Source organism: Arachis ipaensis, chromosome B3 (assembly GCF_059453495.1).
Source record: "Arachis ipaensis isolate K30076 ecotype BB chromosome B3, ASM5945349v1, whole genome shotgun sequence".
In the NCBI taxonomy this organism is placed as follows: Eukaryota; Viridiplantae; Streptophyta; class Magnoliopsida; order Fabales; family Fabaceae; genus Arachis; species Arachis ipaensis.
This window is the reverse complement of record NC_142438.1, coordinates 141,750,724-141,766,555: the sequence shown is the minus strand read 5'-3', so window position 1 is coordinate 141,766,555 and position 15,832 is coordinate 141,750,724. Positions and strand designations below refer to the sequence as shown.

The 15,832-nt window shown below is 35.0% G+C and overlaps 2 protein-coding genes, 1 non-coding gene and 1 pseudogene across 3 annotated transcripts; 3 read left to right on the top strand and 1 right to left on the bottom strand.

Moving 5' to 3' along the window:
- Positions 1-14: 14 nt before the first annotated feature.
- Positions 15-88, top strand: TRNAR-UCG (transfer RNA arginine (anticodon UCG)). The gene has a single exon. It is a non-coding gene; the product is annotated as a tRNA-Arg (tRNA).
- Positions 89-1,430: 1,342 nt separating this feature from the next.
- LOC107633907 (GDP-fucose transporter 1 pseudogene) lies at positions 1,431-2,356 on the bottom strand (annotated as a pseudogene).
- Positions 2,357-3,668: 1,312 nt separating this feature from the next.
- Positions 3,669-6,171, top strand: LOC107633908 (magnesium transporter MRS2-4-like). Its single transcript, XM_016337499.3, has 4 exons — positions 3,669-4,058; positions 4,455-4,897; positions 4,980-5,249; positions 5,858-6,171. Exons 1-4 carry the CDS (start codon positions 3,743-3,745, stop codon positions 6,134-6,136), a joined length of 1,308 nt encoding a protein of 435 aa, XP_016192985.1. The 5' UTR covers positions 3,669-3,742; the 3' UTR covers positions 6,137-6,171.
- A 4,660-nt stretch (positions 6,172-10,831) lies between these two features.
- LOC107631729 (magnesium transporter MRS2-4) lies at positions 10,832-13,200 on the top strand. Its single transcript, XM_016335267.3, has 4 exons — positions 10,832-11,398; positions 11,706-12,148; positions 12,387-12,656; positions 12,789-13,200. The coding sequence occupies exons 1-4, from the start codon at positions 11,038-11,040 to the stop codon at positions 13,065-13,067; spliced, it is 1,353 nt and encodes a 450-aa protein (XP_016190753.1). The 5' UTR covers positions 10,832-11,037; the 3' UTR covers positions 13,068-13,200.
- Positions 13,201-15,832: the final 2,632 nt, after the last annotated feature.

Below are 15,832 nucleotides of genomic sequence, written 5' to 3'. Positions count from 1 at the left end.
TGACTAACACGCAGGACCGCATAGCGCAGTGGATTAGCGCGTCTGACTTCGGATCAGAAGGTCGTGGGTTCGACTCCCACTGTGGTCGTTTTTAGTAATTTCCTTAATGTCAGGATAATGTGACCTCTAAATTATGAATTTCATCTAGCCCGGTCATATTTATTGGTTCAGTTTATAGTTATTACTTATTAGAACGAATCCATGATTGAACTTATTAGATTATTGGCTCATTGAATTATTGGTTTATTTGGTGGATCATTAGTTAAATTGATTATTTTAGTATAATTAAATAATTATATAAAATTAGTAGTTATTTTTATATAAAATTGATATTTAAGAATTGTTAAATATTTTAATAGATTTAATTAAATATTATTTAATAATTTTTAATTATCAATTTTGTATAATTGTATAGGAGTCTTTATCTATTATTATATACTACAAGTAGTTATTGAAAAAATAATATTAATAGATATCATATAATTATAAAATAAAGTATATTTTTTGTCATTAAAGTTTGATAAAAGTTTTAAAAATACCCTCAAGTTTTATTTTGTTTCAATTTTATCCTAAAAGTTTTCGATTTGTATCAAATATACTCCTGACGGCTAATTTTTCAAAAAATTTAAAACTAATTCAACAACAATTTCATAAGAACAACCCTCAACACAAATAAAATATAATTGATTTAAAAATAATTAACTTTAAAATTAAAATAAATTGAATATAAGTAAACTAAAAAATTGCTATATGTATCATAATTTATATATATATATATATATATATATATATATATATATATATATATATATATATATATTAGTAGGAAGCATTGCAGTTTGGTGGTACACTCATCCTTGTTGCATTCTTGGGGCAAAGGGTTCAAATCCATGTGAGATATTTTAGAAAAATTTTCAAAAATTACAAATCTTGACACTTGGCAGCGGTGGAGTACATGGAGCACGATGGACTTGCAGAACGCTGGTGCATCGTAGATTTGTCTTTAACTGCGACCGAGCGATTCGGTCTGGTCTGATTTTTGTCGATTCACTTTGAATTTGACCGGTTCTTTATCTTAAGTAGTCCTAATCTTGGACCGAACTAATGTTAGGTTCGATTTATCAATTTTTTGGTTGAATCGGTTAATTTGGTCTGATTTTAATAACTATGATTCAATAGTTTAATTATAATGCATCAAAAATTTATGTATTTTTTTAGTTGAGGAATAAATTATTATTTGTAGTTTTGTACTTTGAACTTTATGTCGTATGACAAGTATCAAAATTCTAATTTTTTTATTTACTTTTTTAATAAAATTCTTAAATTATTTCCATTCTTTATCTTTTTTTACAAATTTTAAATTTTTACAATTCTCACCACCACCAACCCTTTTCCTGATTATCACCACTTCTTCTTCTCTCTCTCTACTGTCACCGTCCATCGTCACCACCGCTAACACCACCATCATTACCTCTTGTCATCATTATCTCTTTTTTTGTGGGATCAAACAAGCACTCGAAATCATATCTCAAAGCATTGAAAACTTTAAGATTATTACTGGTAAGGAACCAGAATAAGGGTGCAATATTGAGAGACAAAAAATGTTATACAAAACAAAAATTCGAGTGTTCAACCTTAAATTCATGACCATATGCTTGTGACAAGATAAGCAAAAGCCAAAGAATAAACAGTGAGAGTAAAAACAGAATCAGTGTTGACATACCCCGCCCGACGAGAATAACAACAAAGGAGAAAAATGTGTACTTAGAGGGACAAGACTAATGGTGGAAGATAGTGTCCACAAGGACTAGAAGAGAGGGACGATAGATTGAAAGACAATGAAGGTATCGATATTGGTGTGGCAGAGGAGGTTGGTGTTTGTGAAGATGACGAGGAAGAAGATGAGTGCGGCAGAAAAGAAGCGCTTGGCAATGTCGATAGTGAAGGGGTAGTGGTGGAGGAACCCTAGTTTGTCGATAAGGTAGACGCCGAGAGCGGAAGTAAAGTATTGGAGTGCGGTTAAGAGGCCGAGGTAGTTGAATTGGATGATGGCGTACTTATTGATGATGGCGAGGAGACTGGAGCAGAGTGCGTAACCGACCACAAAAAAAGGGGATTCTGTGGAGAGGAAGGAGGGGAGGCAGTAGTAATTAGAAAGGTGTTGGTAGTGGTGAAGATTGAGAAAGTTTAAAATTTAAGGAAGAAAATAAAATGTGGGGATAATTTAGAAATTTTATTAAAAAATTAATAAAATATTAGGATTTGGATACTTTTGCCACACGGAACTCATCTTTCATGAATACAACGTTAATTTCTTTGTTTAATGGATATTTTTGTTACTGTTCGCAAAGTTCATGGGTACAAATGATACTTTATTCGTTAGTTGAGTGTTAATATTTTAGATACATAGTATTTCAAAAATTGTGTTGCGCACCAAATTTTTCATATGTACCAAAATTTTTATATTGTGTATATTTTATTTGTTGAATATCAATGTTTTAGATATGTGGTCATTTAAAAATTTGTGTTGTATACTAAAATTTTGTGCTTTGCATCAAAATTTTTGTACTGTGTATCAAAATTTTTGTGTTCTAATTTTTTGAATATATATAAGAGAAGAATATGATAAAAACAATGATGATAATGATAATAAAAAAGGATAAGGAGAAAAAAATTAAATAAAAAAAACTTTAAAAAGGAAGAAGAAAATGATGATGAGGATGACATTGTTAAAAAAAAAAATTGCAGAAAAAGAAAAATAAAAAAAATTATCACATTAAAAAAAAAAAGTGCCTATCTAATTTAGTTGAGACTAAGTTAATAAATTATTTAGTCACATAACTTTATTGATTATTCAATTATTGATACAATAATAGATTAATAGTTCTTTTGTGTTGTAACTTGTAATGTTATAGCAAATTCGAATAGCATCGCTATTTAGAGCTCATTTTTAACCGTATACCTTGATGCATCATTTATATCTACAATGAATGATAATTGATGAACTAATACACCAGTAATTTAGTTCCACAAATATATGATATTCATTTAGTCTTTCAAAAATAATTTACATCAACTTGATTCCTAAATGATATATGTTTACATAGTTTAATTTCCCAACATTTTTTTACGTCAATTTAATTAATTTTTTAAAATTTACAAGTGAAATTAAGTAGATAAATGAGTTAAAAAAAAAAAACAGACATATCCAGACTAAATCACATCAAATCATTAAAAAAGTTGAGTTACATTAAAATAAGAGAAAATAATAAATAGGTTCTTAATTTGTTATTTTGATGATAAATAAATTTTTGATTAATTAAAAATAAAAAAAAAATATTTCTTATATATTTTTTTAAAAAAATATCTAAGTTCTTACGAATAATTTATTTGTGGTTATATATTTTGAATAAAAAAACTTAAATATTTTTATTTTAAAAAATAAAAAATATTTTTATATTTTTAAATTAAAACTTAAAAAATCTATTTGTCTTTTCCTCAAACAAAGAAAATGAATAATAAATTAACAAGCAAGTCTGTTTCCGTTTTAGCGCCATTTTACTAACTAACTAACTAACCAATTTAGCTGTTTGAGCTTCAAGACGCACATCACACCTCTCATTCAGCTTATCGGATGATTCAAATGAAGATAATGTTGATGATGATGATCGATTCGATGAATTCTAATTATTATTCAATTATCAATTAATTACTATTATTATTTTTTAACCAATTTTCAACCATGGGCAAGGGCCCCTTCTCCTTTCGCCGCTCCGCCTCTCGCCGCCGTCAGAGGAAGATCGTCATTCCGTCCGAGTCTCCTCCCCAGCCGCTTTTGTCGCCGCTCGGCAGCGCCATGATCGCCGGTGGCGGTGCCATTTCCATGACGAAGGTCAAGAAGAAGGCCGGCGGGGCGAGGCTGTGGATGCGGTTTGACCGGACAGGGCGGACGGAGCTGGTGGAACTTGACAAAAACGCCATCATCCGCCATGCCGCAATTCCCGCCAGAGATCTCAGAATCTTGGGCCCTGTTTTCTCCCAGTCCTCCCATATTCTTGGTAATTTTCGATTTATGGTTTCTGTAGTTGTTTTGATGGAACCAATTTAGTTTATTGCAATTTAAAAATTGAAATTCGCATTATGCCTTGTACATTGCTCTCCATGTGTTTGATCATTTACCACTTTTTATGCATGCTTATGCTATGATTCATTGCCTGCTGTATTGTAAGGTTAGGTATAATATAATTTTATGAAACCTTGTTGTGAAGAATACAAGAGGAACATTGAACTATGAATTCTTCAACCGCAAGTAACATACTGATGCTTACCTGTTCTCTGTTGTTATTCAAATCTTTTCAGAATTGTAGATTACAATGGTTAACTCACATTTGAAGTTATTATGTTGGTGATGAAGAATGGAATAACATATTAACATGTATTTTTCTTCTATGCAGCTAGAGAGAAAGCAATGGTTGTTAATTTGGAGTTTATAAAGGCTATAGTCACAGCTGAAGACGTGCTATTGCTTGATCCTCTACGCCGCGAGGTTCATCCATTTGTTGAACATCTCAGGCAACAACTTCGACATAAATATCAACCTAAACTTAGTGGGCCTGCAGGTGAACAAGAAAGCGAAATGCAGGTTTCGGATGGCAGACAATGGTTGCCAGTGCCAGAGTCTACTGAAGGGTTGCAATCTGAGCTTCCATTTGAGTTTCAGGTTTTGGAGATTGCTTTAGAAGTTGTGTGTACCTCCCTGGAATCAAGTGTGGAAGACCTCGAGAGAGATGCTTACCCTGTATTAGATGATTTGGCAAGAAATGTTAGTACCAAGAATCTTGAACATGTGCGAAGTTTGAAGAGCAATGTTACTCGTTTGCTGGCACAAGTGCAGAAGGTACAATGCACTACACCATATTCTGCTTATCTTCACATTTCTAGTGCTGCCAGAACCAAGGATTCTCCATGAAATTTTGCAGGTACGAGATGAAATTGAACATCTGTTAGATGACAATGAAGACATGGCGCAACTATATTTGACAAGGAAGTGGCTGCAGAATCAGCAACTTGATGCTCATGTTGGGGCCACACCCTCAAACCACCCTGCTAGTATCCGTCAAATTGGTTCTAAAAGAAGTGGAAGTCTGGTAAACTTCACCTTTGGAGAAGAGAATGACGTGGAGGATTTAGAGATGTTACTTGAGGCATATTTTATGCAGTTGGATGGAAGTCGCAACAAGATATTGTCGGTAAGTGTTCCTATAAACAAATTCTATTTGAAACTGCCATTCTATATTTTGATTCTATGGTCCTAACTGATTTGGATTATATGCTTAGGCACTTTTTGATGATAAATTTTCACATTCATATATTCTATTTGTATGACTTAGTTTAGACAAACACTTATCATCCTTAATGTAGTTAGTAATAATACGGCGATCATTTTATTTTCTCTTGTAATGAGGATGGACAGTATCTTATTTTATTTTAGTTTCAATTTACAAGCTTTTTTAGAAACTAATTAGATTTAGCCCTCATTAGGGGACATCAAATTTTTGTTACCCTACTATGAGAGACAATGCATACCAGAAAGTGGTATTGGTAGCTCTCAAATTTGTCTTAATTCAGAATTTAGGAAATATGCTATTGTCTAGCTGATTTCCATTTCTTGTTTCTATTAAATAAGTAGAAATAATGCTGTTATCTTGATCACCAATGGCGTGAAAGGAGGAAGCAATTTTATGTTGATGGATCATGGACCAAGATCATGAGTGAAACATATTAAATTGTTGAAATGTCAGTTAATTATTATTTTAAGAAGCTTGCAATGTTGCAAATAATGTGTTCTAATTTGTAGGTTAGGGAGTATATCGATGACACAGAAGACTATGTCAACATCCAACTTGATAATCACAGAAACGAACTTATTCAGCTGCAATTGACATTGATCATTGCCTCATTTGCAATTTCTATTGAAAATTTGTTGGCCGGTACATTTGGTATGAACATTCCTTGTTCACTATATGAAGTACAAGGACTATTTTGGCCCTTTGTTTGCACCACTAATGCTGGTTCATTAATCCTTTTCTTGCTTATAATGGCATATGCAAGATCCATAAAATTGCTTGGGCCATAATTGTAAATTTGATACCCATCGTTGGTTTGTTGTTACAATTGGCCATACGAATCTCACAAATCAATGATACGAAGTACAATATAATTTGCCTTGTGAAGTTTGTAATTTTATTTGATACAAGTTTTGTTAGTTGGTGTTTTCGGATGTTCCAAACTTCCAACATTGATCGACACTGTATTATAGGGAATGGATTCTTTTAATTTTTGTTAACAATTGAAGAGAATAAAGTGTGATTTTTTACCATTAATTTTATAAGTGGGAGAGTATTAAAATATTAGAGATCACACTTTATTCTTTCAATTTTTTTTAACAATTAAGATGATCTATTTTCGTATACTGTATACATAGGTGATAGTCATTGTAATTTCTCACTTGCCAAATTTATGGGGTCAAATAATATGTTTCTTGTTATCATCAGTTTATACTTTATATAACCACACAATGTGAAGATTTTTTGGATAGTACAATGTATGTGAAAGTTAGTAGCTCGGTATATGGATCTTCAAAGAACTATATGGTATTATTTTTCAAGTTTGCATCTCTGTTAATAGTTTTTTTTTTTTTTCGGGTTAACCTTTTCAATTTACGGGCTCGCGATTCTACGTAAATTTATACATATTTTTGCTTTTAAAAAAAATGTATCATACAATTAGAAGGGTAGAATTTTAAATGCAAAAGCTGAGGCAGATCACATCCAAGAACCAAGATCAAAGAAAAAAAGCTGGAGTCCGAACAAGGATAACACATCTTATCTCAGAAATTAAGTAATTTACAAGAGTTTTCATGCTGTCTTAGATTCATTCTACTTACGAGGTTGACTCAACTTATATTAACAATAAATCAATAATTATAAATACCGCAGCACTACTTTTTGAGTTTTTTCGCTAACCTAAATCAATGGATTAGTGAGAACGCATAATTGCAAGTCTAAAAATCCCTTTTTGTTCAAATCTTAGACTAAGGCAAGGTTTACTTGTTGGAGAGGTATTTTTTTTTTTTTTTGTGAAAATACAATCACTTTCACTTTATATTTGATAAATCAAAATCATATGTTTGTGCTTATAATTTTAAAAAGTCAGAAATATTTCTTAAAGTATTTAATTTTTTTTAAAATTAATTTTGTTGAGTTAAAAATAAAATTAACTTAAATAATGATGACAAATATTGAATTATTGGGGGCTTTTTTTTTTTTTTATCAGGTGGATTGGACAACCCCCAATCCTAGGTACTTCAAATGGATTGAACAACCTACAATCCTCGTTATAACACACACACCCACACACTCTTTACATACTTACCATTTTTTCTTCCTCGGTTGCCGTTGGTAGGAGTTGAGCCCAAGACCTTTGAGATGAAGAGGGGCGGAATGCCGTGTAACTAAGACTCATTGACGAATTATTGGGTTAAACACCTAATTGGGTTTGAATATTTTATTTAAAGTGTTGCAGGCCCAGGTGATGGAACAGAAGCCCAAACCCAATAAAAACAAACAAATCAATTGGGTTAAGCGAAAAGTCAAGTCAATCCAAACCCAAATTAACTCATCCAAGATGAATCAAACCAAAGCCAACACTCACAAACTTTTTTTAGACAGATTCAAGAAGAAAGAGAGAGAATGCTTCTTCTTTTTTGTTCATTCACCGAAGAAGAAAAAAAGAGAAAAGTAAATCAAGAAAGCAAATGTCTAATCGCCCTAATCAAAATTAAGCTAAATCAGAAGATAAAGGTAATTTATTTCCATTTGCATGCATATTAATTTCTTCACTCATTTTCCAACTTTCTACGACACCATTCTTAGATAAATGAAGAAAGTGATGTTTAGTTACTTCGGCTGAAAATCAATGGCTTACAACATTACTTGGAGTCAAAGCACATTTTCAAAGGTTTGGATTTGGGATTATTACTGAAGAAGATCATCTCTGCCACTCTGCTGACCTCGGTCAAACAAGAAAATCAGATTTAAAATCCCTAATTTATGGATTGATTGAAGAAAGAGATGGGATGATTTAACAAAGTTCAAAATCTAAGAAATTGACTTGAGAGAAACTCGAGTTGAGACTTAGAATAAGGTACAAAAGAAAAAAATGTTTGGGCCTAGGACTCAAGGAGAGAGAACCCGTGAGAGAGAGTAAAGAGTGAATCCTTACTATTGAGTTTGAAGTCTTGGAAATATTGCATCTACACTATAGGGAGCACTCCGCCAAGATGAAGAACAAAGTTATGAGTTCAGATGCTGAGTTCAGTGCATAGAGTTAAAGCTGTGAATCATCAATCTCCTTCATATATCATATTTCAGTTTCAATATATATTTTTTTTTGTATTTTCTTTGAGAGGTAAAAACTAAAAAGTAAGAAAGAGAGGCATTGAGAAAAAATCATAGAGAGAAAAAGGTTGAGAGAAACACTTGAGAGAAAAACCAAAAGTAATCTCAGATATTATTTGGTTGTATTTTTTGTCTTGTGTCATGTACTTGAGAGGTGCTCCTTGCTAAGTTGGGTAAGCACTTAGTATAAAGAGTTTAGGTATTAGCATAATCAAGTCAAATTTAGGTTAAAACTTGTGTGTCTAAATAGGATTACGTAAGTCTTAGGGAATTGGTGTATGTAATAATCTTAACATAGTGAAAATTCTACTAACATTATGGTGAAAACTGGATGTAGGTTGCATTGTACAGAGCAGCCGAACCAGGATACATGACTGTGTCATCTTTTTCTTTTCTGTTTCTGTTCTGTTTTTTAAAATTCATGAGACAAAACAAAATTGTCTTATAAATTTTCCGCTGCACAGTTCAAACAGATTTGCAGTTTGAATACTAGCTTTAAGGCTTAATCAATTAAAGTAAAAGAATGTTATAAATTGGGGTAAGTACGATTTTGGTCCCTTAAGTTTAGTGCCAGAATCGAATTCGTCCCTCTTGTTATTTTGTAATTAAAATCGTCCTTAATGTTGCATTTGTATTTAACTTCGTCCTTTGTAATTAAAATTTTTTTTAATGACAATTCTACCCTTCCCCCTTCTCCCCACCCCCACCGTCCCCTTCTCCCTTCCCCCCACCGTCCCCTCCCCTTCCCCCTTCCCCCCACCCCCATTGTCCCCTCCCCCTCCCCTTCCCCGTCTCCCCTTTCCCCTTCCCCCTCCCCCTCCCCCTCCCCGCCTCCCATTCCCCCTTCCCCCACTCCCACTGTCCCCTCCCCGCCTCCCATTCCCCTTCCCCCCACCCCCATTGTCCCTTCCCCCTCCCCGTCTCCACTGTCCCCTTCCCCCTTCTCCCCACCCCCACTGTCCCTTCCCCCTCCCTGCCTCCCATTCCCCCTTCCCCCCACCCCCACGCGTCCCCTCCCCCTCCCCGTCTCCACTGTCCCCTTCCCCCCACCCCCACTCCCACGCGTCCCCTCCCCCTCCCCGTCTCCACTGTCCCCTTCCCCCTCCCCCCTACCCCCACTGTCCCCTCCCCCCCACCCCCACCCCCACCCCTACGCGTACCCTCCCCCTCCCCGTCTCCACTGTCCCCTCCCCCCCACCCCCACCCCTACGCGTACCCTCCCCCTCCCCGTCTCCACTGTCCCCTTCCCCCCACCCCCACTGTCCCCTCCCCCCCCCACCCCTACCCCCACGCGTCCCCTCCCCCTCCCCGTCTCCCCTTTCTCCTTTCCGCCTCCCCTCTCCCCTACCCCCAAACAGAAACAGAAACAGAGAAACAGAAATTCAAGAGAAACAGAAACAGAAACAGAGGTCACGGCGACGACGAGGTCATGGCGGCGACAACGGAGGCTTCCCGGCGCCGTCCCCCTCCCCCCCTTCCCCCTCCCCCCTCTTCCTTTCCCCTCCCCTTCCCTCCCCTCCCACAACGCGTTTTCTTCCCCCCCCCCACACTGTGTTTTCGTTTTTTTTTTATTTTATAATTATTATTATTAAAATAGGAATAGGGGTAGTTTAGGAATAAAATAAAAAATTTTATTAAAAATGACGATTTTAATACGAAAAAAAATATTAAGGACGATTTTAATGGCAAAATAACAAGAGGGACGAATTCGATTCTGGCACTAAACTTAAGGGACCAAAATCGTACTTACCCCTTATAAATTCAACTCCTCCTCTCTAAGTCTTCTATAACCTTCAAGTTTATTTTATCAAAACTAAAAAAGTTTAATTTGTTTTTAATCAAAGATAGAGAGACTCGAACCCGCAATCTTTTGAGTGAATATAAAAAAATTATGTTATTTGAGTTATAACTTATTGGCCTAATAAAATTTTAAACATTAATAAATACTTAGATTTATCCTTAATTAAATTATTGATGCCAAATTTTATTCACAATCAAAATTATTTCTCTATATTTATTATGATCATTTTAAATTTTTTAAATTATTTTATCAAATATAATTTTGTTGCTTTTACTTATTGAAAAATATTTTTAATTTGATTTATTAAATAAACAGTGTTATAATTTTTGTAAGAAAAGAAATTTTAAGAAACTACTTGAAAAATATAAAAATTTTATCAAATCAACTTTAAATGAGTGAATTTTTATGGATGTGTTTGTTTTTTATTTTAAAAAATAATTCTATATAGTTAATAAAAAGTAAAAACTGAAAAACTGATTTTAATAGAAAACCATTTTTTAGATTTTTCAAAAAAAAAAAAACTAATTATTATTATTATTATTATTTATTGTGGGGAAATTCTAGTCAAGTTATGTCAAAATTGGAAGGGTGGTAGTGTCATCTGTTACAAAGCTGCAGGTTGCTGCTGAGGCCTTATACAAACAAATTAGGTGTTTGAGAAAACGATGATGTGATGTGATGTGTTGTGTGTGTCAGGCCTACTCTCCCAAGAATTCTGATTATTATTTAATTATCACTTAATCACTCTTATTAGCTGTTACTAATCAGGATTCAACCATGGGCAAGGGCCCCTTCTCCTTTCGCCGTTCCGGCTCTGGCTCCGGCTCCCGCCGCCGCCACAGGAAGATCATCGTCCCGCCCGAATCTCCTCCCCCTCCCACCTCCACTACCGCCATGTCGCCCGCTGACAACGCCAGTAACGCAATGATCTCCGGCGGCGGCGGCGGTGGCGGTGCCGTCGCGATGACGAAGGTCAAGAAGAAGGCCAGCGGAGCGAGGCTGTGGATGCGGTTTGATCGGTCGGGGCGATCGGAGCTGGTTGAGCTTGATAAGAACGCCATCATCCGCCACGCCGCAATTCCTACCCGGGACCTCAGGATCTTGGGCCCTGTCTTCTCCCAATCCTCCAATATTCTTGGTAATTTCGGTTTTCTTCATTTTATCTGGCTTTTAGGGTTTCTGTGATTGTTTTGACTTCTTATGGAACGTTTGGATCTTGAAATTTTGTTTGGTCTTCGTATTGAAAGATTTCACTTTGATTATTTGCCATCTTACACGTTTGACGCTATGATTCATTGCCTGCTATACGAATAGGTTTGGTGAATTAGGATAATAATTTTCTGGAACCTTGTTATTCAGAATAGGTTTGATTCACCTATGTAGCGTTCAACTATGAGGAAATTAGTTGCTTTGTTAACATGCACATACTTCCCTGTTCTCTGCAGCTAGAGAGAAAGCTATGGTGGTTAATTTGGAGTTTATAAAGGCTATAGTCACAGCTGAAGACGTGCTATTGCTTGATCCTCTACGCCAGGAAGTTCTTCCGTTCGTTGAACAACTCAGGCAACAAATTCCACATAAAACTCAACCTCAACTTCGTGGGCCTGCTGGTGAACAAGAAAGTGAAATGCAGGTTCCGACCGGCAGACAGTGGTTGCCTGTGCCAGAGTCTGCTGAAGGGTTGCAATCTGAGCTTCCATTTGAGTTTCAGGTTTTGGAGATTGCTTTAGAAGTTGTGTGTACCTCTCTGGACTCAAGTGTGGCAGACCTTGAGAGAGGTGCTTACCCTGTATTAGATGATTTGGCTAGAAATGTTAGTACCAAGAATCTTGAACATGTGCGAAGTTTGAAGAGCAATCTTACGCGTTTGCTGGCACGGGTGCAGAAGGTACAATGCATAATTACCATAATCTTCTCCCATTTGTTGCTCCTGTTGTTATCCCTTTGTTTCTTTTTCCTTCTTCATTTGTTGTTAGAGTTGTCTCTATGCCTTATTTTCATATTTCCAATGTTGCCTGAACCTAGAACTCTCCATGATAGGCAGTAGTTTTATCTGACGATGATTTCCATCAACCAAGTCGTATACTTATATCATTCTTAGGAATTTTATGGCCCAATTTTTACAGGTACGGGATGAAATTGAACATCTGTTAGATGACAACGAAGACATGGCGCAACTATATTTGACAAGGAAGTGGTTGCAGAATCAGCAACTTGATGCTCATGTGGGGGCCACAACCTTGAACAACCTTTCTAGTACTCGTCGACTTGGTTCTACCAGAAGTGGAAGTCTGGTAACTAGTAACTTGGGGGATGATAATGACGTGGAGGATCTGGAAATGTTGCTTGAAGCATATTTTATGCAGTTGGATGGAACTCGTAACAAGATATTGTCTGTAAGTGTACCTATTACCAAATTCTATTAAATCATATCTCTTCATCCAAGATGTCAAGTGAAGCATATTGAATTCTGGAAAATGTTTTTTCATGATATCATTCTTGTGAAGTGATAAAGTCCTGATTTGCAGGTTAGGGAGTATATTGATGATACAGAAGACTATGTCAACATCCAACTTGATAATCACAGAAACGAACTTATTCAGCTGCAGTTGACATTGACAATTGCATCATTTGCGATTGTTATTGAGACTGCGATTGCCGGTTCATTTGGTATGAACATTCCTTGTTCACTTTATAACGTACATGGAATATTTTGGCCCTTTGTTTTGAGCACTTGTGCTGGTTGCTTCTTGATTTTCCTGCTTATACTGGCATATGCAAGATGGAAAAAGTTGCTAGGAACATAAGTGTAAATTGATATTGACCGTTGGTTTGTCATTACAATTGACTATACTAATCTCAGCAATCAGTGATTATAGATGCGAACATAGCCTGGATTACCTGTACTGTGAAATTTATAATAATCTCAATTTGTCACAAGTTTGTTTACTGGTCTGTAAAATAACCTCAAAACGTGTTTAGTAGCTCAAGATATGCATGACATCATGATGCATGCAACTTACGAGGTTGAGTCAACTGTCCTTTTAATATCAATATTCTATTTTTGGTGTCTTTTTTGGTTGAAAGACATCAAATATGCTCCGCTGCTTCTTTCTGTTACAGAACACCAGAAAGAAGAAACCATAACCACTATCAGTGCCTGAACAATATCAATGGATACAATTTAAAAAAAAAAAAAAAAAACCAATAGTGAGTTGGATATCACATTGCAATTCTCCATATTATATACTCACTCAATCTATTATTAATTAATGTGTGGTTTCACTACTTATACTTGAAATTTCAAGAATGTTTTAAATTTTAGTTAGAATTAGAATGATAATGATGTAAAGGATATTGAGATGTTGCTTGAGGCATCATTTATTCAGTTAGATACAGCTCCTAACAAAATATTGTCTGTAAGGGTCATATATTGATCAGTGTTAGATAGGTGTTTTCTTGTGGCCAGATTCTAGTTAAGTCATGCCATTGTCCAAATTTGAAAACTGAAACTGTCATGCGTTATTTTGATTTTATTATCAGTCACATTCCAATTTATACTATCCTCTCGTACTTTTAGATGATGAAATTCATGGACAAATTTTATTTACATGCATGACTCGATCTGCACAGTATTAGTTACTTACAATTTCAGAAATTATTTATAGCCCTCGATAGAGGCTGCAATTCTTGTTGGTCGCTGTTTTAATTCAAAATTTTAGGTGAAGGAAACTCGTTTAGTTAACCAACTTGTTGGCCATAGTGATGCATGTACATTGAATTGTTGTAATGTCAGCAAAGTTTGGATTCAAACAAGTGAGACACCAAATTATGTGAATTGGTAATATTTCTTGATTCTTATTGGCTATTGATTTAGAGGTAAGGAAGTACATTGGTAACACAGAAGACCATGTCAACGTCCAACTTTGAAAACCATATATTTATAGAAACTAAATGAAAGTATTCAGCAATTTAGGAATTCAGCTAAAGCTGACAGCTTGACATTGACCATTGCATTAATTTATTATAGTATAGCCACTAGAGCTTTAATTTCTGGTGTATTTAGTATGAATCTTCAGTGCCCATTACTATATGATATAAATGGAACACATGCTGACATGCTATCTTTATTGGAAACATATCTACACCTAGGATATTGCTCTCTCATACTTATTTTTTGCCTATGCAAAATGGTGGTACAAAGTACAAACTAATTGGATCATACACATGCTTCGATTTAAGCTATTGTTTGGTTTTAATTTCAAAATTTATGTAATGATTTATTGGTTGACGTGTAGCATGTTACATATTGGTTTTTGACATTTCCTATATGTATGGGCAAGATCCTAAAAACTGTTCAATCTGGATTTGAGCATTGTTAATTGTTCTTTTATTTCATAACGGCACTTACAATGAATCAAATGGCTCTAAGGTTTGTGTTCCTAGAAAAGACAGCATATATAAGAGATAAGAGATTCATTTTGCAATGAGAAAGGCCAATATGGCATCAACAAGACATTTCAGTTATTGCGAAATTAATCAATATGGATTTAATTTGTTGATCTAACAGTTGAGAATTTAGGCATAGGATATAAGCATATACATGCATGCAATGATAAGGATTTCAAAGAAGAAGAAAGGTCTAAATAGGGGTGTCAAAGCGGGATGGCCCGCCCCAACCCGCCCCGCCCCGCCTAGGCCCGCCACATAAACGGGGCGGACCGGCTCGCCCCGCCAACTAAAATGGGTTCAAAATGCTAGCCCGCCCTGTTTTATGGCGGATTGGCGGGCTAGCCCGCTTGACTCTTTTCTTTTTTTTGAAAAATAAATTCATTAAAATTAACCAAAAAATAATAATTAAAAAATCAAATACAAATAAAAAATAGTCAAATTATAATATGATTTTTTTACTATTTTTTTTTAATTTTTAACTTCAATAAAATTGTTCAAAATAATATTTGTCAATAGAATCATCTTTATTTTAAAAAATAAGTCACATAATTTGAGCATATATACAAAATTGTAAAATAAAATAAATAAAATTAATAACTCAAAAAAGAATAAAAAAAATGAAAAAAAAGTGTTTAAAAATTCTATAATTATTAATTTTATAATAGTAATCACTCTTTTATTTAATTAAAAAAAAAAAAATAAAAATCTTCAGCACGGCGGACCGGCCCGCCCTGCCCCGCCAAAACCCGCCAATTTGGCGGTGCGGGGTTGGCGGGTTTTTTTAATTTGGCGGGCTCCAATTCCTAGTCCGACCCGCCTTTTTTAGCGGGTTTAGCGGATCGGCCCGACGGACTCGACCCGTTTTGCCACCCCTAGGTCTAATACATGTGTGTGTGTGTGTTTTTTTTTTTTTAAAGTAAATATTGAATTTTGATTTTAGTCTAAACATTTCAAAAATATTTTATTTTTATCATTATAAAAAGCATATTTTGATACAGACTCAAGGTTTTTCAAAATATATTTGGTTTAATCCTTGAAATAATATGATAATTTAGTTTCAAGAATATTAAACTGTACTAATTCTTTAGAGACTTAAAATCTTTTTTTTTTTTTTTTTGGT

Bases quoted from the DNA above. Each gene is read 5' to 3' on its own strand.
- LOC107633908 (XM_016337499.3), top strand. From the start codon at position 3,743: ATGGGCAAGGGCCCCTTCTCCTTTCGCCGCTCCGCCTCTCGCCGCCGT. The intron at 4,898-4,979 runs GTACAATGCACT...GAAATTTTGCAG, and splicing joins TGCTGGCACAAGTGCAGAAG to GTACGAGATGAAATTGAACA. The intron at 5,250-5,857 runs GTAAGTGTTCCT...TCTAATTTGTAG, and splicing joins GTCGCAACAAGATATTGTCG to GTTAGGGAGTATATCGATGA.
- LOC107631729 (XM_016335267.3), top strand. From the start codon at position 11,038: ATGGGCAAGGGCCCCTTCTCCTTTCGCCGTTCCGGCTCTGGCTCCGGC. The intron at 11,399-11,705 runs GTAATTTCGGTT...TGTTCTCTGCAG, and splicing joins CCAATCCTCCAATATTCTTG to CTAGAGAGAAAGCTATGGTG. The intron at 12,149-12,386 runs GTACAATGCATA...CAATTTTTACAG, and splicing joins TGCTGGCACGGGTGCAGAAG to GTACGGGATGAAATTGAACA.